The sequence below is a fragment of the Gopherus flavomarginatus genome, chromosome 6 (genome assembly GCF_025201925.1).
Source record: "Gopherus flavomarginatus isolate rGopFla2 chromosome 6, rGopFla2.mat.asm, whole genome shotgun sequence".
NCBI classification, from domain to species: Eukaryota; Metazoa; Chordata; order Testudines; family Testudinidae; genus Gopherus; species Gopherus flavomarginatus.
The window spans coordinates 85,925,756-85,952,591 of record NC_066622.1 but is presented as its reverse complement, the minus strand read 5'-3'; the positions used below and the strand labels follow the sequence as shown (position 1 = coordinate 85,952,591).

The window sequence follows — 26,836 nt, the reverse complement described above, 5'->3', positions numbered from 1 at the left end:
CGGGAGTCATAGCGGTGCCGGGATCGGGACCGGGACCAGGTTCTGTCTCAGTGCCGGGATCGGGACCGGGACCGGCCGCCGCTTCGGTGCCGGGATCGGGACCGGGACCTGCCACCAGCTCGGTGCCGGGAGGTCGACCGGGACCTGCCACCAGCTCGGTGCCGGGAGGTCGACCGGTGCGGCGAGTGACGGCGGGACTGGCTCCTGGAGTCACGGTGCCGGTATCGGCGGCTGGAGTCAGACCTCGATCGCCTTGAGGTCGACCGGTGCCGCGAGTGCGACCGGTACCGCCGAGGGGAGCGGTGCCGGGACTGCGAGCGGCGATGAGATCTCGACCTGCCGTGACGTCGGGACCTGGACCGCGAGCGCGAGTCCCGAGATGGTGCCGACATCATGGGCTTGCCTCTGGATGCGACCCGCACCGGAGGTACCGGGGGTGGCAGCTGAGTAGGCTCTGTCAAGGCAATGAGGTCCCGTGCCGAGGCGAAGGTCTCCGGCGTGGATGGGACCAATATCTCAACCCCAGACCTTATGGGGGAGCTTGGCGGCACCGGACTCGACGGACCCGCCGGGCCCGGAGTCGACGGTGCCGGCGGCGCCGCGGCCGATGTTGAGGCCGGGCGCTCCAGTCGGGTCTGCCCGGCCGGAGCAGCAGACGCTGACGGTCTTGGTTCTGCACCCGGTGCCGGAGAAGGTCGGTGCCGGGGAGTCTTTCCGGTGCCGGGACGATCCGGTGCCGGCGCCGAGATCACGGCCTGCGAAGCCGCCGGGTCAAGTGCCGCCTCCATAAGGAGAGTCCGGAGTCTTTGATCTCTCTTTTTTGTCCTTGGCTTAAAAGCCTTGCAGATGCGGCACTTGTCCGATCTGTGCGATTCCCCCAGGCACTTCAGGCACGCGTCGTGGGGGTCGCTGGTAGGCATAGGCTTCTTGCAGGCCACACACTGCTTGAAGCCCGGCGAACCAGGCATGAGCCCGGTGCCGGGTGCCGGGAAGGGCTAGAGCCCCCGGCGAAAAACTATTTACTACACTATTTACACTTAATTACTACTATCTATACTAAACAATCGAACTAACAACTATAACAATAACGAGAGATAACTAGAGATAACAAGGAGAGCTAGGGACGTGGAGGACAGCTATGCCGCGCTCCACAGTTCCAACGACCGACACGGTGGTAAGAAGGAACTGAGGAGCGGGTGGGCCGGCAGGGATATATATTGAGCGCCATGGCGGCGCCACTCCAGGGGGCGACCTGCCGGCCCACTGGAGTTGCTAGGGTAAAAGGTTTCCAACGAACGTGCACGCACGGCGCACACACCTAACTGGAATGGATGTGAGCAATCACTCGAAGAAGAACCTAGCCAGTCTATGCCCTGCTACTGACATCATCCTGGGGCTGAACTGTTCCTGATCCAGTTAAGCTGGAAAGAATGATGGGTGCCTGAGCAACTAACAAGTCTGCCAGAGGCAGTCTAGACTCACTGCTGCTCAGAACAGTACAGCTGAATGACTTGCTTATTGCTTTGGAGACAAGAAATACTCTTGAGTTAAACTTAAGTACACCTGTAAATACAGCTACTCAAGACTGTGCCCAGCTGCTCTGACTGCATAACATTCCAGGAGTCTTCCTCTCAAGTGATTTATTTCCCATAAGTCTTTTGTAAGCCAACTAGCTTAGTTTAAAAACAACCTACATCCCTAAATTGATAGCCATTCTGTTCCTCTCTACATTTATCATAGTGTATGCATACCACAAAAAGGTTCTTTGCCCCATGTCAAAATATAATTTCCATGTATCTTACCATTTTATATACACCTCCAACTCAAATGCTATTGTAAATCATAGTAATAATTCATTTGTTAAAAATGCATCAAGTTGGCTACAACTGAACCCAACTGCTCTAATTTCAGGGCTAGATCCTTGGGTCCAGTCAAGCTATACTCAATGCAGGACCTAAGAAGAGCTGGCAGAGATAGCATAGTGCTATTATTGCACTCACCCAATAGCTGCAGATTGCTCGAATATTAGGTCCTCTGACCAAGACCCTGGGAGCAGATGGTGTAGAACCAACAGCAACAGCTTTTGCCATCCAGAGATTCCTTTATGTGAGAGGAATTCCCAACTGGCAGCTCAGAATAGCTATTCCACAGTAACTCCCTGTGTGGACAATTATTCTGCACTCAAGAGTGCCTTTGGGTGGTTTAGCTTAATCCATTTTGGAAGTGGAGTAGTGCAGAATAGCTATTGTTTTAAATTCACTCCTATCTTATTTTTCAATAGCTGCCCTGTATGGACAAGCCCTATGCCAGCTTTCCATTACCTTTGTGCATGGCTCCAACAGTACAAGAGCACAGGACCCAGGCTCTGGCTCTATCTTTAAAAGCAGCAGTGCCAGAAAATAACAAAGACAAGGAAGATATTAGTCATTTGCCCCATGAAAGCACCAAGAAATTTTAAGCACAAATACCCTTACACTATCCAGGCCATAAAAGATTCTGAATCCACTACAATTAGAACAGATGGGGTTACAAAAAGTGACATTCACCCATTTTCAACATAACTGATAAGACTAAGGTTACTATTATTGATGTTGCAAACTTGTTTAGAGGTTAATGATACTTAAAATTTGTCGGGAATACATGATCTTAGACCTTAGCCTTATTTTAGCACTTCATGGAGATTTACATAAAAAGCTGTATTGAAGAGTCACCTCCCAGAAGTTCACTTTTGTTCTCTAGCTTTTGGATATAGACTTTAGACAGCACTACAAACTTACCTAACTTTTACTTTAGGTCTAAAAAAACCAAACCAAAAATGTTCTAAGCACTTCTTAAACAATCCAGTATCAATAAGCTATGCTGGCATGTGCATCATTTAACTACTACTGCACTTCTTGGACAGCTTAAAGAACTCTATTCTGGCCTTTGGCCTCACCACACCCAAAGGGGTAAGACACTAAGTGCCTCACCATGTTGTAGTTTATTGCTTCATATTTCTTCTATGAAGGCAGCTAATTTCTTCTCGGAACTCAAAGATATGGAAAGCAAAAGGCTGAGATGATTAACTGTTTCATAAGTTGTGTTGGGTAAATAAGTAATTTTGTTTGGGGGTGGAGGGGAGGGAAGGTATATAAATCTTTGTATTTGTCCTAGGAATCAGAAGGATTAGGGTCTTACCGCTAGTCATGAGTTGAATGTGAAATTCTGTGTGACATTTCAGAGATTTCACTGTTTAGCAACTGCTACACAATAAAGCTATTACTATGAAAGTGATTGTGGAAAACAGTAATACACCAGTATAGTAAGTTTGGAAAGGTCAACATTTTAATAACTGCTTTTCTCACCCTCTTATATCTTGCAGTTACATAGTAGTTAGAAAATGCATGAGTTCCTCAGAGGGATTAGGTTTGGTTTTTTTTTTTAAAAATTCTTCATTACATAAATAACATCTGGCACTTCAATGGGACTCCATTGGACAAAGGCCTTGACAAAAAGTCAAAAAGCTATGTTTGATCTAATACTATATCAAGGCCCATTTTGTTACAATTGAATATGTTCGGAATATGCAAGCTTTCCCAATAAAGAAAAAAAAATAGGAAGTCAATGTGTGTTAAGACATTGCATAAGGTCTACAGCAGCAGTCTAGCTCCTTTGTAGTTAGGTTAACGGTTTCAGGGTTAGACTCCACTTCTAATTGTTCATTGAGGCAACTTAATGTTCAGAAAAATGCCTCTGGAAATAAGATGACTGAAAATAATTAATGTTAAAAAAGTTAGCGTTCGCTGGACTACATATATATATCAAATTCAGATATTTAAAAACCTATAATTGAGTGGTTATGTAGAGTGACTTGATTAAAACATAACCAGATATATGTTTGCTAGATATTTGTACACAATGATACTGTTTCAGCTTATAAAAATTCTAGCTCCTGTCACCTCTCTAATGTATCTCATAATAATTGAGTCAAGTTCAGGTTCAATTAGTGATTAAAGGCAGTCCTATAGGAGAAGCACAGTTTATAAAAGAGAAAAACATTGCCTAAAAAATCCTCAGGCCTGGAGTTCTGCAACAAGTAGAAGTTAGAGTCCTATCAAAATTACTCCCTGCAGGAGGCCCATTCTGCCTTTGACAATGCCACAGCATTGATCATACAAGGCCTTACTGAAAGTGCCAAAGCCAAAATTACATCATTAAACAAAAGTGCATGAAGTAACAGGATGAGCTAACTGCTCATCTAGTACAGTATATTATCTGAAATTTGATAGGTTGCCCATGTAACATGACTGCTGATCCATTCAGGAAGTGTACCTTTTTATTTTAAAGGTGAAATACCCAGAATGGCCCCAACAAGTGCAGATGAACTGGTTATCTTTAGATACATACTTGTATTCAATGCCTAATCCATGGATTTTTCTTTATTATTTATAAAAAAAAAAAAAAAAAAAAGATTTGTTTGGACTGCAACTAATTCAGAATAGTACCCACTATAATGTCAGAGGAAAGAGGAATTTTTGTGGTTACATGTAAACTTGTGATAAGCTTCTCAAAAAGAGGGTACACAATGGCAGGAAGAGTAAGGGTATCAGTGAGGATCGGTAATGACCCGTTTATGTAAAAGTCAAACCAGCCTCATTGTACACCTTGAAGACTTTCTCAATTGCATTGACGTAGGCAGCTGTTCTCAGGTCCAGACCCAGGTTGTACTTCATGGCAGTGCGCATGATTTGCTGAAGTGAGATGAAAGAAAGCAGAAGTTATTTATGATTGCTTGAAAAGCCTTTCCATGTACACTATTTTCAAGGAATTTCAGAGAGGGGCTAAGGTTCAGTACAGAGAGATCCTAGTATTCAGATTACAGCCCAGCATCCATGAGGCTTATGTCTTTCTTAGATTTCCAAGGTGTCACTTCTCATTATCCAAGACTCTATCCCCTCCATGTATGTAAAATCTTCACAAAAGCCGTGAGTATCCAGTAGGCTTCGTGCCCCCTTCTGCAGTATTTTCCATTGGAGGGATCGTATGATCTACATATATGTGGTGATATTAAGTGTAGCTTTGAAAATATTTCTGCCCCAACAAATTTCTAGAACATAAAAAGATAAATGATGGGGTTCTCCAATGGCTAAACTTTTTACCAAAAAAATATGCTTGCTAAATCCACACAAGTTGACTTTAACTTTAACTTTGTTTTCAGTTTCTGGATGGCCTACATCATCCAATTAAAGGTATCCACACAAACATCTATTCAAAGGAGCGTCATACATGCAGTGACTACCATTATTGTCAATAACTATCTTCTATTTTAAGTGCAAAGAAACAGTGCTGTCCACTGATACATGCTGACTTAGTTTGCTTTTGTGACAGTTATGTTTATGTTCCCTTGGTACAACTTTACATGTTAATGCAATACTTACTCTGGCGGAACGCTCCATGGTGTAGGCCAATCCAGAGTGGACAATATCTTTTTCAGATGCACCCTGAAAGGGAATGAATGCAATCCGGGTTCAGTATGACATGAATAAGCAGCATTATTGATTTTCTCTTAGTACATCAGACTAACATGCTGGGTTCCAATAATTAGTCAGCCTGCTTTCACTGCAGATTTCTTCTGATTTTTAATATATTTTCTTAATATCTGGTAAAAGGAGACAAATATGTGAACGCTGCTAATTCAGTGGGTAATCTTACAGACAGTAAGCCCTAGCATATGGTATGTGAAATGTTTAGAGGTTCAATAAAAAGAGAAGATAGACTCTAGATATCAAGTCTGCAGAGAATAAAATGCCCAGTGGTGGCTTAGTGTTTCTACAGAGAACTACAATTTCTTACTTCTACATTTATAAATTCAATGAAGATATATTCTGGAATAAGGAAGATTCTTTTTTTACAAAAGACTTCTAGGATAAAATGATGCTTCATTACAGTGGTATAGATCCCAAAGTGACATGCATCACTGAATGAGCTGGTCAGGACTTATGCAAGTACGAGCAAGCTATTTGCTATTTGTTTCTCAATACATTTCTTAGAGAATACAGGAATACTTTAAAAATAGTGAAGTGGGATGCCTAACACAAACCTCAATTTTTAATATTCCTATTTCCAGGACAGCCACAAGACTGGTAAATTAGGATTGGATATCATTTTAAGAGAATTTCTGTTTGAGATACAGCATATGGATATTAAAACGCAACAGTTACCGTCTGAAGATCTATGGCCTGTGTTGCGAAGGTGGTCAAAACACATCACCCTCCTTCTGGCCTTAAACGCTACAAAATCAGTATACTAGGCTTCTGACTCAGTCTAACGTGACCTTTCATGAGTATTTAGCTCATTATTGAGAAACTCTCTGCCTCTGAAGTACCTATTTGCAATTCCTCTTCCTTTCAAAAAGATACAAAACAGTAACACATTATTTGTCCATTGCCCCCCTCAAAAATATTTTAATTACATTTTCATATAGTTATGTATATGTATGTGTAAGAAAGGGAGAGTTATTCAGAATACTGGAGTTGGTGATCACTTCACATAAACAGTAACAATTCTGAGTAACATTTTTGGAACATATCGCTGAAATATAAGAGATAGGCACATGAGAAACATGTTCAGTAAATCAACCTATTTATATAGTGTCACCATAGAAGAGGCTTAGATTTTGCACCTCTGCAGAAGGAGGAAAGTTATTGCACTATAAACAGTGACTAGTATTACAAAGCACTCATCTGATTAACAATGCAAGACCAAATGACTTGTATGTACACTCTAAATTTCAGCTTTAGAAGAACTTTAGAGCTAGAAATGTTCTGTGGAGTCAGGTGCAAGATACCAACTGGACATAGCTAGCCTGTCTGCCATACTACTGGGCATTTCAGATCAGCCTGTTAGGTCATGTAACTAACCACACACTAATGCCTTATGGCAAAATCATATGCCTAACAGCAAAATAATGGATTTTATTTACAATTATAATATGAGAATACAACTGGAATAACAAAGATTAAAAGCATCACAGCAGCTACTTACTGATATCCTATCCTGGAATTCAGCTGTAGGCACAACTGGAATAGTTCCACCATGTTTCCCAAACTTTCTTTCCAAGCTCTCCTGGACAGACACTGGAAGGGAAAGGAAAACAAGGCAAGTTAAATTTCAGCAGCGATAAAAAATACTTTCACTGGAAAGTTATTTTAAGAGTTTCAGCACTCATTACTTCAACCAGTAGCATAAACTGAGCTGTGCTAGGTAACCTTTTAAAGAACTGAAACAAAGTTTGAGTCCGACTGCTTTGATATGCAAAGGCCTCAAATTAGAAACCTCAAGGTCCCAAATACTTTCTTTGCTGCAAGGCAATTTGGAAGACTTGTAAGATTTGTTACCAGGCTTAAATAACACTTAATCATAAAACTAAATACCAGTAATAAATGCCTTTAGTTTTTCAGAACTTAATGGAGTTGACAATTTAGATAAGGAATCTTTTTTAAACATAGCCTCTTCACAGAGGGTAAACTATCTGCTGTGGCATTGCTCTAGTAGAGAGTCCTTCTTAGAATTTAGAACAGTGCCTTAAAATTGTGTTTATCTGAAACATGGTATGCAGAGTTGGTTAGGAATCTCTACCAATATAAATGCAAAAACTTGCGTCCTATGTGCAGACATTTTCAATTCCTTTGGAACTTAAAAAGCGTTTAAAACTTCTTAAGCTTTATTGTTAGTAAGTGCTGTCCTTAAATTTGAGCTACAAAGGGGAAATGTTTGTTCTTCTACTCCATGAAGCTTATTTTTTCCATAAGATCAGCATTCTGGTCAGGAAATAGGAAGCCCAAACAATATCCTCCAAGTCAGGAGCCAAGGGGGCCACAAGCCAAGTTTCAAGAATAGCTGTACCAATTATATTATTGCAATTCACAGAAGTCCTACTTTGCTATATACCTGCTCAGTGTCATAATGCAGTGATCTTCAAAGTTGTAACTTGTTGATTATATTAGCCAATGTTGATTACAATATTGAAGGTTTTTGGATTTTGTTTTTACACTGAAGAGAACTGAATATTTTCTTTCATAAGGGATTTGAATTAGTATTTGTAAGGCATTTTGACAATATCAAAAGCTAAGTATCACTTCACAGAGACACTGTTAGTTTTTTACAATGTTTTCCCAAGTATTACCCAATTCATCAGTTACTCGTCACACTAGGTACATTTGTAAGCTCTCTTACTATCCAGCATACACTAGGAGCAGATTTAAAGAGAAGTTAAATTTAGAACATCTTTGTATTTGATTTCTGCCATGTTTGGCATAGGAAGATATCAAATGTAACCTTGGTTTACTACATAGTTGGTAAAGAGATCCTTTCTGGTTCAATTTATCTGTTGAAAAGCTAATAAAAAGTAGAAGTAATGCTTACTCAGCAAGTGGTAGTTCGAATCCCTTTCGTATTTGAAAGTCAAGCGACCATAGCTGACGTGGTTCAGGTTTTTCAGCCACTCAAAGTAAGACACAGTTACACCACCAGCATTTAAATATAGATCCTGCACAAAAACAGCATTAATAGAAAGCTTTCTGAATGATAAGCCTATGATAAGACAACTTACTCTTGTATTTTTAGCAGGCAAATTAAAATGCAAAAACTTGGAAATCCTGTTTAAACATAACAGGCAGCACAGAGAATAATAGGTTTATTTCTAGAGCACAGAAGACAATCGCCAAAATTTTCCATACTTGGCTGCCTAACTTTAGGTACCCAGAGAGGCAGCTCTGATTTTCAAAAACTCTTCTGCTGACTTCAATAAAAGTTAGACATCCAAGTATGAAAAATTTGGCCACTGCATTTAGATTCTCTCTCTACTCCGCTCACTGCACTGGGCAGTTAAAGCATCAATTCCCAGAAAGGAAAATCAAGGTTTTAGGGATTTGTGTCAGTATTTGATAGGAATAATTGTAAATTGTTTTTCTTTTGAAAATGTCACTCCCATACAATCGTTGAATTTAAGTAAGTGAATATGGTTGTAATGAGAGATCTGGGATCTGAGGATAGTTACCTCAAGTCTTGAGTGAAGTTAGAACACCCATTTTCAAGGTGAGAGGCACAGAAGGGAGGGCATTGTAGGAATGGCTTTCATAGGAAAATAAATTCTGAACACTTAAGTGACTCTTAAAGAATATTAATGCTAAGGTTGATCCTGTGATCAGGAAAAAGAATGCATTTGCAGACAGTCTACTTTCCATTAGTGTTGGCAAAATAATCTTACAGGAATGACCATGATATTCCGCTCCAAAAAGATTTTATCGGCCTCAGGGGTTGTAGGTCCATTGGCACCCTCAGCAATAATCTAGGGAAAGAACCATGACATAATTACTGACACACAGCAGCATATATTTATATTCACACCAATAACTCGAGTAAATATGGAGAAAGGCATTTGCCATACTGTTTCAATATTTAGTTTAACTCTTCTTCTTACTTTTGCTTTGACCTTGTGAGCATTGGATTTAGTCAACTGTTTCTCACTGGCAGCAGGGATGAGAATGTCACAATCTGATTCCAAGATGTTGCCATCATATGGCTGTGCCTTGGGGAAGCCAACAATTGTCCCATGTTGCTGTTTGAGGGGAAGAGAAGTGTGATCATCAGTTATTTTCAGTATCACTATTGCAAAACAATCTACACTTACTCTTTTATACTAAAATGGGAAAGACTGTTGCTTTGACAGCCATGCATCCTTCTTTGAAGAATGTCTTTGCATGGGTCTGTACAACACCTTGCACAGCATGTCTACTGCACTATGTGTGTTTAAAACTAACACACATGCCTTGCTTCCCCCTCCTACCACTACTACAGCAAGTGCCATAAAAAAATAATTCAAATACCATCAAATTTTCAGTTAAACCTTAAATACCTCTAAACAGACACTGTACAATTCTAATAGATTTGTATAAGCACTTTACTCCATTTGAGACAGATAAAATCACTTAATTTACTTGCACTTTAGAGAAAACAGAATGTAAGTTTACCATACTAGAAGAGTGAGAAAAAAGGGGTCTGTTTCCTGGCTTGTTCCCCAATCTTGAATTAAAAACCGTGTCAATTCAAACACCTACTAATCCATCTCAGTAAGTAAAACAGATATAAAGAACAGCATGTTAAAAAAAGACATTATAATATGTGGTTGCCACTCCTATTTACATGGGCAACCAAGGATCATCCCACTAAAACTGCTGGATAAAAAGTTGAGACTTAATGCAGTTCACATTAAAATTAATTCAAGATCAGACAGTGTGTCAATTATTTTAAAATGCCTGAAATACATTCTGCAATCTGTTTACAGTAGATCTGTGGGATAAGAATGAAGATTAAAGGTATGCTCACCCTAAGATCAAAAATACACTCTAAAAACAGAGGAATTCCATGTAGCATCCATGGAAGATCCTTACATATATTTTCAAAATATCAGTCTAGATTTTAAGTATATCAGAACACCTACAAATAATCACTACTGCTGCAGTACACAAATTACTATTTTATATTAAAATAAAAAAAGTGTCTTTTCTGTCTTAAGCACTACATCTCTTGACTCTAATGTACTCCTGGGGGAATTCTGCACCACTATGCACACCCAGAACTCATATCTCCTGCAGATTTTTTGTCCTCCACAGAAAATAGATTCTGTCAGGGAGGTGCTGCAGTTACACCTTTGCCCACCAGCACCTGCTGTGATGCTAGAAGAGAGGGCAGCAGGCTCAGGACCAGAGCAGCCAGCTGCAGAGAGGGGGCAGTGGCTGCCTTCCTCACAGCACCCTGTCTGTAGGGCCAGGTGAAGAGACACTGGATATAAGCAGTACCAGGTTTACCATGGCACCGGGCCCCAAGTCAGAAGGTGCCCCAGCCACCCAGATATATTTGGAAGTTAGCAATTAAAGCCACAATTTACAAGATCATATTCAATTTCCTCAAAACAAACTTCATCTCTTTTCTTGAGCATGGAAGTTGTATCTGTCCATACAACAGATGGTACAGAGGCAGCAGCAATGCAAGCTCGCTCATAGTACTACACTAGTAAGTCTAAATGAGCAGTTCTCATCCTGTTCCAAACCAGGACCCTTTCCTTCCCACTTTTAGCAATCTAGCTGGGACCCTGCTGCTATTTAGCACCGGGCGGGGAGATCGTGACCCCCCACATTAAGAATGATCTAAACCAGGATAATTTAGTTTGGATGCAATCCTTTGCTTTTTTGCAGAGACTCAGGCCCACAACTGTGCCTCTCTGGGTAGCGATGGGCAATGTATGGAAATGAACAGACCAGCACCATTCAGGCTGTTAAAGCCATGAAACCAATTAGTATTAGTCACTTTGGTCTGCATTCAAGCTAGTGAAAATGGAATGCTAACAACACAGTTGCCAATCCTGAACATTATAAATTGCTTATCAGACAGAGCATTGCCGATCATAACTTCTAAATATTCTGCACGATTAACACCAGCCTCTAGTCATCTCCAGTATTTTCAGAGTTTACACAGGGAGCAATACATAAGTCTCATACCAATTTGTAATCTTCTAGTTCTTTTGGGTCTATCCCATCAGGATTCCAGATGTTACCATCAATCTCTCCAACACCAACACATTTAGCACCAAAACGATGAAGATATCTCATAGAATGCAAGCCCACATTACCGAATCCCTGTAAATAAAAATGGGGAGAATAGAAGGAAGAATAGTTAAATCATGTGAAATGAGCCCACAACTCTTAAAACATTTGATCCTCACAAGCCTATATCTGCTTTTCACCTTTTTGTGTCATATGTTGGCATGGAGTGATATGGGATGGGGACATATTTGTATACCTTAACCACACTGGCCTGATGTTCTAGAGAGTATTAATGTTATAATATACTTTGCAAGATCACGACAGAACTTACACATCATTCCAATATTTTTCTTCTAAAAAGTAGCATGCAAGATTCCACTGAGATTCATTCAAGCTGCATACACTTGGAAGAATGCTACCAGTTAAGTGATATGAAGGCATTAATTTCGTGAGAGAAAAACGAGCCAAGATGAAGCCCTCTCCTCTTCCTAAACTCTGCTTTTCCATGCTTTTTGTGTTTCCAGTTCCTGAACATCTGTAGCAAAGTGCTCGTGGTAATTTTGGGGATCGTAACATTTCAAAGACTAAAACTTCAGTTGAAATTTGTTATGTTACTATTATTTTTTAACTGCATTAGTGTATTGTAAGTTCTTTCCTGAGGATAAACAGCTTTAAAGCTATTTATTTAGTCATGTAATGTTTCATAATTACATTTGCCTTAATCACATATTTTCTGAATGTGCACATAACTGAATGTTATATAGGATTTCGTGGACTTTTAAATGACAATTCCAGAATTTGCTTGTCACTTGTGTTCCTCTTGTCACTATATATATATATATATATATATATATATATATATATATATATATATATATATATATATATATATATATATATATATATATATATATATATATATATATATATATATATATATATATATATATATATATATATGAGATGTCTGCAAAATTTAAAGCCTCTAAGAGTGGCTCAATATAATTTTATTTATTAACAAAATACAACTTAGTTGTTTTCTCATGTTGACTTTTTAATGGAGCCCTGTCCTTCTGATAATCCATTTTATTGTCTCTAAAGCAATCTTCCACAAAAACTATTGGTTTTAAATCACAAGATCTTATAATATGCACTTCAATAGTAGCCTCTAACCATACATCAGACTACTTTACAAATGTGAAGTAAACCTTAGCTACCTGGGATGTTATGCAGGTTTCCATATGTTACAGGTAAGGAAGCAGGATTACGTGGTTTGCTCACAGTCACACAGGAAGTCTTTGGCAAAACTGGGAATAAGTAACTCCAGGAAAGAGTGAATATGAAACTCCTCAATTTATTGCTTTCAAAGTATTTTGCATAGTTCCCCTTTTACATCAGAAGCGAGCTTTGATACAAGAATTAAGTTCTATTTATGTATGGAGTTTGTCTTCAGTGCTGTGTCCTCATTTTTTATAAAAATGAGGGAGAGGATGAGATCTACTAGCTTTAAAAGTTTGAAGGACAGCCTGAGTAATTTAGGAGACTGTTTCATTTTCAAGAGACTTAGGCAAATAGGAACTTAAGCTCCAGTCACTTTTTCTTAGGGAAACAGTTAGTCTTCAACTGTTTTGCCAAGTTTTCAGTTTGCTTGTTCAGTTTTAGACTCTTATATTTAGGCACTGCCAATATGTGAATTCCAAAGGTAGGGGATGTTGCTGTGCTATTTTGTTTCTACGTAAGGTACAGGAGGTTTGTCTCAGGTCACTGGTTAACTGGCACAGGACAGTAGGTTGCGATTTGATGATGTGGATTCATTACTTAAAAATGCAGCAATCAGTCTCTGCCATTTTTAACACTAGCCACATTGATATGAGAACAGTTCCAAATAAAGCATTCTGACCCATCATCCAGATTCCGCATTTAATTAGTTCACTAATTATGTATTTATCCAACCTGGTGAACAAGACATTAAAAAAAAACCCTTGAAGGATATAATTATGCATGTTAAGTATTATTAGAAATCCATTTCTCAGTGTAGTCTCTCTTCTCGCCCACTACTCATGTCCTAAAACATGTAGGAGCATAGTTTTAGTTAAGGGTCTTTTGAGGTCTCACAAAAGCAAAAAAAATTCAGAACTAAAACTAAAATCTAGATGAGTTGATGTACCCCCTAGACCTAAATACATCTGTTTATTTCATAATACCACAGATCAGATCCGATTCAAATTTTTCTGAGTTTTGAATTTTTTTCTTTAGGATCCAAAAATAAGGTAACTAAAGGGCTCATGTTTCCATTATATGGAAGTAATTACAGAATATAGTTTTTGCAGAAAGTGGTGTCACATTACACATGAAATGTGTAATATCCGTTAGTTTAAAACCTCCAAGAACTTGGAAAAGATGTCTAAAGCTGTAAGAGTATGTCTACATAGCAAAGAAAAACCTGCAGCTGGCTCGTGCCATTTGACTCAAGCTCATGGGGCTAGGGTTGTGCAGCTCTATCATTGCCTTGTAGACTTCCAGGCTCAGGCTGGAGCCCGAGCTTTGCGAACCTCCCACTCTGCAGTGTTTAGAGCCCAAGCCTAAAAGCCTACACAGCAATAGAATCACAGGACTGGAAGGGACCTCAAGAGATCTTCTAGTCCAGTCCCCTGCACTCAAGACAGGACTATGTCTTATCTAGACCATCCTTGACAAGTGTCCCTGCTCTTAATCTCCATTGATGGAGATTTCACAACCACCCTGGGCAATTTATTCCAGTGCTTAACTACTCCGACAGTTATGAAGTTTTCCTAATGTCCAACCTAAACAGCCCTTGCTGCAATTTAAGCCCATTAACTTCTGAGAATAGGACAAGAAGCAAAGAGCAATTTTTCTCCCTCCTCCTTGTAGCAACCTTTTATATACTTGAAAACTGTTATGTCCCCTGAATCTTCTCTTCTGCAAACCACACAAAGCCCAATTTTTTCCAATCTTCCCTCATAAGTCATGTTTTCTAGACCTTTAATAATTTTTGTTGCTCTTCTCTGGATTTTCTCCAATTTATCCACACCTTTCCTGAACTGTGGTGCCCAGAAGTGGACATAATACTCCAGTTGAAGCCTAATCAGCATGGAGTAGAGCAGAAGAATTACTTGTGTCTTGCTTACAACACTCCTGCTAATAGATCCCAGAATGAGGCTTTTGTTTTGTTTTGTTGCAACAGCACTAGACTGACTCATATTTAGTTTGTGACTCATGACACCCAGATCCCTTTCCACAGTATTCCTTCCTAGGCAGTCATTTCCCATTTTGTAAGTATGCAACTGATTGTTCCTTCCTAAGTGAAGCACTTTGCATTTGTCCTTATTAAATTTCAACCTAGTTATTTCAGACTATTTCTCCAGTTTGTTCAGATAATTTTGAATTTTAATCCTATCCTCCAAAAGAGTGGTTCTCAACTGGGGTACATGTACCCCTGGGGGTACGTAGAGATCTTCCAGGGGGTACATCAACTCATCTAGATATTTGCCTAATTTTACAACAGACTACATAAAAAGCACTAGCCAAGTCAGCACAAACAAATTTCATACAGACAATAACTTGCTTATACTGATCTATATGCTATACACTGAAATGTAAATTCAATATTTATGTTCCAGTTGATTTATTCTATAATTATATTTTAAAAATGAGAAAGTAAGCAATTTCAGTAATATCATGCTGCTTTGAGCAGGGGGTTGGACTAGATGATCTCCTGAGGTCCCTTCCAACACTAATAATCTATGATACTCATGTACAGTGACACTTTTGTATGTTTATGTCTGATTTTGTAAGCAAGTAGTTTTAAGTGAGGTGTAACTTGGGGGCACAGAAGACCACTCCTGAAAGGGGTACAGTAGTCTCAAAAGGTTGAGACCCACTGCTCCAAAGCACTTGTAACCCCTCCCAACTTGGTATCATCTGCAAATTTTATACGTGTACTCACCCTGCCATTATCTAAATTACTGATGAATATATTGAATAGAACCGGACCTAGAACTGATCTCTGCGGGACCTTACTTTATTATGCCCTTCCAGATTGACTATGACCACTGATAACTACTCTCTGGGAACGATTTTCCAACCAGTTATGCAGCTACCTTAGAACAGGTCCATCTAGACTGAATTTCCCTAGTCTGTTTGGTCTCGGGGCTGTTTCCTAGTGAGCTTAAGCTGGCTGGCATGGGCCAGCCGCAAGTTTTTCTTTGCTGTATAGACACACTCTTAGTCTATAAATACAACATTGTTCTTAGAAAATGGCTGGAGTTTTGGCTGTGCGCCTATGTATATAATTAAAAAAAAAAAGCAAAATAAAGGATGACTTGTCTGAAAAGTGCTTCTGAAGTTTAAATTGATTGCAAGGCTAATCTCTACAGTTATAAAACCTTACCAGGTCTACCGCTTTAATAGTGATTTTAAAAGCAACTACATTTCCAACTTTCTTCACCAAAACAATTGTATTTCTAGACAAATTACCTGGACCACAAATGTCTTATCCCCAAATCCTGGAGTCATTCCTAGAAGGCTCATATATGAAGCTTCGTTGATGAAGTTTTCAATTCCATGGAAGAGACCACGACCAGTGGCAGAGATACGTCCGTGGATACCACCTTGGCTAATAGGTTTACCAGTGACGCAAGCATGGGCATTAATATCCTGCAAGACAGTTTAGAATTCTATAAATTGCATCAATCTTTCCAAGAAGAGGATCAGTCAAACAACAGCTGAGGTATAATATGTATGTGAGCTTCAAGAACATTAACGGATTTCTTTCCCTGATGTACTTACATTATAGCTTTTACTGACAGCAATAATGAAGATATGAATCACTTTTTTAAGCTTACCTCGCCAAACTCCCTTGCTCGGTTTACCATAAGCATCCTAGAAAAATTCTGCCCTGCCATACAATGCAGTGTAATTACATAACCACAGTACTTGAGATACTGTGCTATTTTCTGAAGTGTTCTAATTTGCACAATTCAGCTCTATGCTTACATTAATTTACAGTGGTATGTTTATTTACAGTGATGTTGTGATGATGAGGAGCCCAGAGAGAAGCTGCCATCTGACTAGCCACAGAAAGGCAGTGAGTTACTTACCACTAGAAGGCATGTAATCACTCTACAATTGTGATAACCATCATTGTTCTTGACAAATTAATCCTTTAAACCAACATAAAATGCTTAGACATAACCTATGGGCAGTTTAAAAGTGATTAAACAGTTTTAGCTGTAAACAGTCAACAGGAAACATGAATATAATTATTTGAAAACACGCAGGAGAGGCACACTAACAACCTTAGAAGTGAGTATGCAATGATCTGGCTGAGATGCTATCAAAAGAAATTTACCCCTAAGTAACAGGTTTTACCCACATACGTTATGAAATAGTCTTTCCTACTGTCTGAACAGAGGGGCCACAGCTGACCTCAAGAGGATAGCCTACAGTGCAAAGTCATGTGGAAAAATAGTAGATAAGTATCTTTTCCTACATGGAAATGCACTCAAATGCCACCAGATCCCCATCTTTTATGCAGTCTCAGACTAAATAAAACTTCTACCTAGTTGCCTTACATGTGCTTGATACCCAAAGTAAACCCTACTCCTTAAAACTCTGACCTATATGTTAATCTTTGACTCTCAGTACCCTTCATTTTCCAACAGTGAGGTCCATCTTATAAAAAACTTTATTCCAAAATCTAAATGCAAGTGTTTCCTTCAGAAAGTAATCTGCTCCCTCTAGTGGGGAGTCAACGGTAAGCACTTACCAGTGATACGACCATCTTGGCCAACTCAAAAGTATTACCAAGTTTCCAATCAGTTACATTTTAAAAAAATCTGAACTAGTCACACAGAAGAAATAAGTAGTTTATGAGCACATAGCTGATGAACACAGCTTCTTTCCACAATTCCCTCCATCAGAGAGGTCAATGCCTTAGAAAATACAAGGGAACAGGGAAAGAAAGGAAAGAGTTATATCACCTCACTAATGTAAAAGCAGCAAAAAGTCCTGTGGCACCTTATAGACTAACAGATATATTGAAGCATGAGCTTTCGTGGGTGAATACATGCATGCGACGAAGTGGGTATTCAGCCACGAAAGCTCATGCTCCAATATGTCTGTTAGTCTATAAGGTGCCACAGGATTCTTTGCTGCTTTTACAGATCCAGACTAACATGGCTACCCCTCTGATACTCACTAATGTGAATTTCAGAGCCAAGAAGTTTAGTCATATTTTTTAATTCGGTGATCAAGAAACTTACTTGACAAGTTAATACGGTACCCATTAAAGACGTACTTGGTTTGGCAGGAAAGGCCCACTATTCTTAAAGCCATCCACATTCAGATAGTAATGTTGTTTAAATCTCTGCTTCAATATGTAGCATCAGTAGAAACTGCTGAGTGAGATTCCTAATGATTAAAATCATCATCATCATCATCATCATCATCATGTTCCTATTATGCCTCTGGCGTTTAAGGCAATGATGAAGCTCCTCCACTCCTATCTGTTTCTGGCAACTCTTTCAATGGTTCCCTAGCTCTGCCCCAGGTTTTTCAGCTTGGTTTCCACAGCTCTTCGCCACGTTGTTTTCGGGCGGTCTAATTTTGCTTGCCTTCAGGTGTCCATCTTATTGCTACTCTGGCGATGGAATCAGTTTCCATCTGAAGCACATGACCAATCCATCTCTAATGCCTCCTGGCAATGATGGTGCTCAGATCCTCTTGGCTGCACTGTGTCAATAGATTTTGGTTTGGAGGCATTAAATGGACACTCTTCTCATCCCTTGAAGACCTGGACTTAGGAGAACGATATCATCTGCAATCACATATCCAACACTATATACAAGAAAAAACAGCTTGACTCAACATATTCAGCCAGCAAATTGGACTGAAAATCAACTGCAGTAAGACAGATATGACCTTTAATATTGCCTCACCATCCCCAGTAGGAATAGAGGGTTATGTTCTCACCAATGTAGAAACATTCACATACTTGGGCAGCACCATTAGCCAGGACGGTGAAACAAGCCAGGACATCCGGAACAAAAATCAATAAAGCCAGGAACACCTTGAGGAGCTTAAATACAGTCTGGAAATCATCAAAATAAAACACCAAAACCAAACTCAAGATTTATCAGAGCTGCGTACTTTCAATACTACTTTATAGTATAGAATGCTGGGGAATGAGAAAGTATGACATGTCCAAACGTTCTTCATTCCATACAACGTGCCTCTGAAAAATCCTCCGTATCTTTTAGCCCAGAACAATCTCAAATCAAGATCTACTGACACAGTGCGCCCAAAGATTAAAATAGCACTATTTAGTTTAAAACAAAGGAGTGCAAGAGTTTTATAGTAAGCTTCAGTTAGAGCAAAAAAGACCCACCATAAATAATTTTCAAGCCTTTTTACAAATATCTTTTATTGGTCATGTCAAAACTTGGTTAGTGGCCCTGCCAGACATCCCAACTTAAATAAAAAGCCTTCCCTCTCTCAACCCTTCTCCCAAGCCTCTCCTGCGCTTGTGGATCTTTCCTGTCAATTCTGAAACAGGTTTCACTTTTTCCTATCCTCCACTTCTCTCAGCTGGTTTCCGCTTGCTAGGAAGAGGAAACAGAATCCTACTCACACAGCCCTGCAGATCCAAAGCAGCTGTGTATGTAGTCCATCAATTCAACGATGATGTTTTCATGCTCTTTCTTGTTGTGGATTCTGGAGTGATTCTGAAGTCAAAAGCATGATGCGCATGCTCGTGAGGAGATTGGGCAGATAAAGTCATTGATGATCATCTTCGTAGCTATAGCGGTAGTATGACACTTTTCCCTTGCAGCTAAAAAATCTATTATAATTCTGTCCTGTTCAAAGACCTGAAAAGCTCGGAGTGTTGTGTGTTGCCATGCTGATCTATTTAACACAGCCTTCTCAAGATCATCCAGTTTTATTGCACTGAAGTGTATGCTATTCTTGATGCTGCTTTGTAGCACTTTCTGGGGCGGCCTTGATTCCGGTGTCCTTATGTTAATTCTCCATAGAAATTTTTTATGGGAGTAGATATTCAGGCATCCTAAAGATGTGTCCAACACAGCATAGTTGGGCTTTTATCAGCATGACCTTGGTGCTTATGGCATTTGACTTCTGGAGAACCTCCAGGTTGGTAATTTTGTCCTGCCAGAGGATCCTCATAATGGTGTGCAAAGACCACATATGGAAGGCCTCTAGCGGTTTGATATGCCATTTTTGTATGGTGTCCAGGTCTCACGGCCAAAGGAGAGAGATGCGAGCATAAAAGAATTAAAGTTTTATTTTTGTTGAGAGGGGTACGTTGTGGGATTTCAGGACTTTGTTACGTAACTTTCCTAATGACTGAAGCTCTTCGTATCCTCTTTGGGATTTCTTGACAAAGAAATCCATCATGGGAGATGTTGTTGCCAAGACAGGTAAAACTGTCAACTTGCTTCAGTTGGTTTCCACTAATGGATACGCTAGGGGATATGACAAGAGCGATGAACAGAATTGGTGCAACACCACCGTTTTCTCCAGATTGATTGTGAGGCCAAACAATTTTGATGCTTCAGCAAAGCGATCTACGATGCGCTTGAGATCACTGTGTGTGTGCGTGCGCTAGGAGGGCACAATCATCCACAAAAAGTGCTTCTCTTAGTAGTAGTTCTGTTACTTTTGTTTTTGCTTTAAGTCTTGTAAGATTGAAGACTGAGCTGTCACGACTGTATCTGATGTATACACCTCTGAGCCCATCTGTAGCATGTTTGAGAACTTGGGTGAAGAGTTTCAACAGTTCAGGGGCAAGGACACAGCCTTGTTTGACTCCATTTGAAATGGGAAAGGAGTCAGTGAGATAGCCATTAAAAAGTACCTGACCTCACATCGCCTCAAGAAATAAATGAATAGTAAAAGGTTCTATAGACATATAAATAAGAAGAAAACAAAGACAGATGTAGGACCACTAAACACTGAGGATGGAGTGGAGGTTAAGGCTAATCTAGGCATGGCCCAATATCTAAACAAATACTTTGCCTCAGTCTTTAACGAGGCTAATGAGGAGCTTGGGGATAATGGTAGGATGACAAATAGGAATGAGGATATGGAGGTAGATATTACCACATCCAAGGTAGAAGCCAGACTCCAACAGCTTAATGGGACGAAATCAGAGGGCCCTGATAATCTTCATCCAAGAATATTAAAGGAACTGGAACATGAAATTGCAAGCCCCTTAGCAAGAATTTTTAATGAATCGGTAAACTCGGGTTGTACCGTATGACTGGAGAATTGCTAACATTGTTTCCCTTTCTTAAAGATAGGAACTAAGTGATCTGGGCAACTACAGGCCTGTCAGTTTGACATCTGTAGTACGCAAGGTCTTGGAAAAAAAATTTGAAGGAAAAAAGTAGTCAAGGACATTGAGGTCAATGGTAACTGGGACAAAATACAACATAGTTTTACAAGAGGAGGATCGTACCAAACCAACTTGACCTTCTTCTTTGAGAAGGTGACAGATTTTTTAGACAAAGGAAATGCAGTGGATCTAATTTACCTCAATTTCAGTACGGCATTTGATACAGTTCCACATGGGGAATTATTAGCTAAATTGGAAAAGATGGGGATCAATATGAAAATTGAAAGGTGGATAAGGAACTGGTTAAAGGGGAGACTACAACGGGTCATACTGAAAGGCTGGAGGGAGGTTACTAGTGGAGTTCCTCAGGGATAGGTTTTGGGACCAAATCTTATTTAATCTTTTTATTCCTGACCTTGGCACAAAAAAAGTGGGAATGTGCTAATAAAGTTTGTGGATGAGACAAAACTGGGAGGTATTGTCAATACAGAAAAGGACCAGGATATCATACAGGAAGATCTGGATGACCTTGTAAACTGAAGTAATAGTAGTAGGATGAAATTTAATAATGAAAAGTGCAAGGTCATGCATTTAGGGACTAACAACAAGAACTATTGTTATAAGATGGGGAAGCATCAGTTGGAAGTAACAGAGGAGGAGAAGGACCTCGGAGTATTGGTTGATCACAGGATGACTATGAGCTGTCAATGTGATATGGCAGTGAAAAAAGCCAATCTGGTCTTGGGATGCATCAGGCAAGGTATTTCCAGTAAAGATAAGATGGCGTTAGTACCATTATACAAGGCACTGGTGAGACCTCATCTGGAATACTGTGTGCAGTTCTGGTCTCCCATGTTTAAGAAGGATGAATTCAAACTGGAACAGGGTCAGAGGCGGCTACTAGGATGATCTGAGGAATGGAAAGCCTGTCATATGAAAGGAGACTCAAAGAGCTTGGCTTGTTTAGCCTAACCAAAAGAAGGCTGAGGGGAGATATATTTATAGAGAGCAATCATATCAGAGGAATAAATACCAGGGAGGGAGAGGAATTATTTAAGCTCAGTACCAATGTGAACACAAGAACAAATGGATACAAACTGGCTATTAGACAAAGGCTTCTAAACTATCAGAAGAGTAAAGTTCTGGAACAGCCTTCCAAGGGGAGTAGGGGGGACAAAAGACATATCTGGCTTCAAGACTAAGCTTGATAAGTTTATGGAGGGGATGGTATAATGGGATAGCCTAATTTTGGCAATTAATTTGTCTTGGACTACTAGAATTAATATGCCCAATGGCTTGTGATGGGATGTTAGATGAGGTGGGATCTGAGTTACAAAAGAGAATTCTTTCCTGGGTGTCTGGCTGGTGAGTCTTGCCCACATGCTCAGGGTTTAGCGGATTGTCATATCTGGGGTTGGGAAGGAATTTTCCTCCAGGGCAGATTGGCAGAAGCCCTGGGGTTTTTTTGCCTTCCTCTACAGTGTGGGGCACAGATCACTTGCTGGAAAGTTCTCTGCACCTTGAAGTCTTTAAACCATGATTTGAGAACTTCAGTGGCTTCGACACAGGTTTGATATAGGAGTGGGTGGGTGAAATTCTGTGGCCTGCATTGTGCAGGAGGTCAGACTAGATGATCATAATGATCCCTTCTGACCTTAAAGTCTATGATTCTAACTTTACCAGTTTTGGTGGACAATCAAGTTTGCTGAGGATCATCCATAATCCCTCTCTATTGACTGTACCAAATGCTTTTGTCAGATGGATGAAAACACTGAACAGAATCATGTTTTGTTTGATACCTTTTTCTTGTATTTGCTTGATACTGAAAATCATGTCTATGGTGCTACGACCAGATCTGAATCTGCACTGAGTCTCAGGCTGATTGGCTTCTGAGACAGATGAAGTCAGTCAGGTTCAGGAGGACACAAGCAAAGATTTTTCCAGTGACAGATTACCGTGGGATCTCTCTCCTGTTATCATAGACGATTTTGCTGCCTTTATTTTTAAATAAAGGAATAACTTGGCATCTTTCAAGCTTTGTGGTGTTTCTTTACTTTCCCAGATGTCAGTAAGGATCTTCTGGGCTGTTACCACCACTTTTGGACCCGCAGATTTATATATTTCTGCCAGTAGCTACCAAGAGTAAAAGTCATATCTTCCAACTTTAGTGACCAAAACTTAATGCTGAGTATGTCTGAGTAAGAAGGTGCCATGCTTAGATCTACATTTTTTAGTTATTAGTTTTTGCTTTCAACTCTAAATTCATCTTACTAAAGTGTGTCTGTGTATAGCTTACACCTCTGCAGAACCTGGCAAAACAAGTTGGGTTTATGGAGTGGGAAAAGGAAGCAGGGAAACTCTGAGTGCTCTAGAGTTTACTATTTTCCTGTGCAGTGGTTCAGCTCTTTTTGATAAAGATTTATTTTTCCATTTAAGAATTACAAAGATGATACTGCAAGAACCTTCCATAAATGGACAGATGGTATTGAAAAGTACAGAGAAACTTAATTTTTACAGCACACAAGTCTTACGTCACTGCCTTGAGTTCTCAGGAGCACATAACGGATGGGTTGTTGGGTTATAATGAAATAGGTACTTTTGTACTATGTTTTACTGTGCTGGCAGTATACTATTTATGGTGTCCAGCTTTTAGTTTCCTTGAGGACCTGGATTTTGTAATTTATGAGAGGGCAATATATCATCACTTAGCAACCTGAACTACTTTTTGAAGCCAAGTATTCTTCTGGAGTTTATTTTTTACAAAGTAAGTTTCATGCATGTAGTACAAGTACAGGAAATTATTCATAACACTTATTTCCATAGCTAACTCAAACAGGCTGAGTGCTGCGTAAGAGCAATTTATCTTACTGATTTATAACATTATTCAAAGTCTTTTTCCCCACAGGGTTGTTATTTTCCCCCATGAATAATTGACGATGCTTGAGAGACTAGGATGTTGGATCTAGAATACCACACCTAATGTCAAAGATAACAACAAGTTGTAAATGCTCTGCCAAGAGGCACGTGGTCTCAGGAAAACACAGTCATTCCATAAACATGCATTCTATGCCACAGAAGAACAAGCATTAACAGGTTTATAGCACTAAGAATGAAAGTATGAAATCAAAAATGATAAGCTATGCCCTAAAGAACTATTTTAAATGACTGCAGAAACCAAGAAAGGAAGATTTTTCATTCAGAAGTAGCAGAGGTTGAGCTAGTTTTGAGCTAGTTATGTGATAGCACATTAAACAGTCTTTGCTATAGCTTCAAAGAGTATATTAATATGCTCAGCACATCAAAGAAATTGTGGACCTGTATAAAATCTTTGAGATCCAGTGATGCATGCCCCCGAGGGGAAACTCGGGAGCTCAGAGGGCACAAACAGTACAGCCTTTTAAAAACTAGGCCAGGGATCGGAAACGTTTGGCACTTGGCCTGCCAGCATAAGCCTCTTGGTGGGCCGGGCTGGTTTGTTTACCTGCTGCATCCGCAGGTTTGGCCGATTGCGGCTCCCACTAGCTGTGGTTCGCCGCTGCAGGCCAATGTGGGTTGTGGGAAGCCGCGACCAGCACATCTCATGTCCTGTGCTGCTTCCCGCAGCCCCGTTGGCCTGGAGCAGCGAACCGTGGCCAGTGGGAGCCGCAATCGGCCGAACCTGCAGATGCGGCAAGTAAACAAACCGGCCCGGCCCGCCAGGGGGCTTACCCTGGCAGGCCGTGTGCCAAATGTTGCCAATTCCTGAACTAGACCAATACAGCAGAACCTCAATGATACGAACACCAGAGTTACAAACTGACCAGTCAACCACACACCTCATTTGGAACTGGAAGTACGCAATCAAGCAGCAGTAGAGACAAAAAAAAAAAAAAAAAAAAAATCCAAACAAGCAAATACAAGATAGTACTGTTTTAAATAGAAACTAAAAAATATAAAGGGAAACCACATTTTTCTTCTGCACAGTAAAGTTTCAAAGCTATATTAAATCAATGTTCCGTTGTTAACTTTTGAAAGGACAACCATAATGTTTTGTTCAGAGTTATGAACATTTGAGAGTTACTAACAACCTCAATTCCCAAGGTATTCATAATTCTGAGGTTCTACTGTATTTTTTTGTTTGGCTGGACTGTTTAAAGGACACACTTAAAGAGCCACCAGTAAGTACCTTATATATGCTCTGGTGCTGAAACATCAGAAAAAAAAAAAAAACAACTCAATTTGAGTACTTGTCTAACCAACAATTATGTTTTCAGACAGACAGTGAGAGCTAGTCGCTAAAAATCTCACTATTGACTATACGGGACAAAGCAGCCTTGCAAAAATCATAAGCAGGATATCATTATTAAGGGTGCGATTTAGTCATGGATGTCATGGAATCTGTGACTTCCAAGGACCTCTGGGATTTCAGCCAGTGCTGGCTGGAAACTGCAGGGAGTTGGGGAGTAGCCCCACTGCTTCTGGCCGCCATGGATGGCAGGGGGGACTCCTGCCGTCACAGGCGATAAGAGGGACCCTGGAGCTCCCAGTTGCTGTAAGGGGCAGGGGGACCCCCCACAGCTTCAAGCCATGAGCAGAGGGGGACCCTGGAGCTCCCAGCCCCTCCCTTCCCCCAGCTGCCCAGGCTACCCCATTTTGTCATGGGTATTTTTAGTAAAAGTCAAGGACAGGTCATGGGATTCTGTGAATTTTTCATTATTGCCCGTGACCTGTGACTTACTAAAAATATTCATGATAAAAAACTTGGTCTTAATCATAATAACTGGAAGGCATAAAATTCAAGTTTTTCTGCTTTTGCTTTGTGGGTATCCAAACATCATTATTCTCTTGCTCTATTCTTGATGCTTTTGTAGCACCTGTGGTATATAGAGGATTAACTGTGTGTGATCAGAGTATTAACACAATACAAACAATTCAACAATCACAGTATTTCTCCAGCTTGACAGTGTCACTTCAACAGGCCCTGCAGCCATGTCCCAAACAAACACTCAGGCACTTTAACAATTAAGACTAGCCATTCATAATTGTCAATACACCTCTACCCCGATATAACGCTGTCCTTGGGAGCCAAAAAAATCTTACTGCATTATAGGTGAAACCACATTATATTGAACTTGCTTTGATCCGCTAGAGTGCGCAGGGCCCCCTCTCCCCCCTCCCCCCGAAGCGCTGCTTTACACCGTTATATCCGAATTCATGTTATATCGGGTCGCATTATATCGGGGTAGAGGTGTATATAGATGAACAATTTCAGAGAAATCACTGCAATAACTGATGCAAAAACCTGAGATACTGTGCTTTAAAAACATTTGATAAATAGTAAAACTTCATTAACACCTTAAAGAGCTAAATATATGGGCTTTGAACAGAAACACTATCTTTCTTCATTATACAGAGTTGAGTATTTAATACTGTATTAAATTAAATACTGTATGTAACAAGAATAGTGTTAAACTAACAAACTAGTTTGGCTAAATTGTCAAAAAGGACTGAAAGTCTGATTTTCAAACGCAAGCCAATTCTGAATTTTGTCCATCATTAATCACCCACCTTATTGTGCTTTCGCATGGTTATAGAACATTGTAAAATACAGTATCTCCTCACTTAACGTTATGTTCTTGAAAAAATGCAACTAAGCAAAACGATATTAAGCAAATCCAATTTCCCTATAAGAATTAATGTAAATAGGAGCAAAGAGTCCTGTGGCACCTTATAGACTAACGGACGTATTGGAGCATGAGCTTTCGTGGGTGAATTTCCACTACATGCATCTGACGAAGTGGCTATTCACCCAGGAAAGCTCATGCTCCAATATGTCTGTTAGTCTATAAGGTACCACAGGACTCTCTGCTGCTTTTACAGATCCAGACTAACACAGCTA

At 40.0% G+C, this 26,836-nt stretch overlaps 1 protein-coding gene across 1 annotated transcript in view; it reads right to left on the bottom strand.

Annotated features, from left to right (window-relative positions):
- Window positions 1-3,302: 3,302 nt before the first annotated feature.
- The window catches only part of GLUD1 (glutamate dehydrogenase 1), a 51,322-nt gene continuing 27,788 nt past the window's right edge, over window positions 3,303-26,836 (bottom strand). The window contains exons 6-13 of the mRNA XM_050958603.1: window positions 16,080-16,259; window positions 11,538-11,675; window positions 9,461-9,598; window positions 9,248-9,328; window positions 8,404-8,527; window positions 7,024-7,115; window positions 5,418-5,480; window positions 3,303-4,730 (exon numbers count right to left, since the gene is read on the bottom strand). Of these exons, the coding sequence (XP_050814560.1) occupies window positions 4,611-4,730; window positions 5,418-5,480; window positions 7,024-7,115; window positions 8,404-8,527; window positions 9,248-9,328; window positions 9,461-9,598; window positions 11,538-11,675; window positions 16,080-16,259 (936 nt within the window). The 3' untranslated portion in view covers window positions 3,303-4,610. The remainder of the gene's footprint in view (window positions 4,731-5,417; window positions 5,481-7,023; window positions 7,116-8,403; window positions 8,528-9,247; window positions 9,329-9,460; window positions 9,599-11,537; window positions 11,676-16,079; window positions 16,260-26,836) is intronic.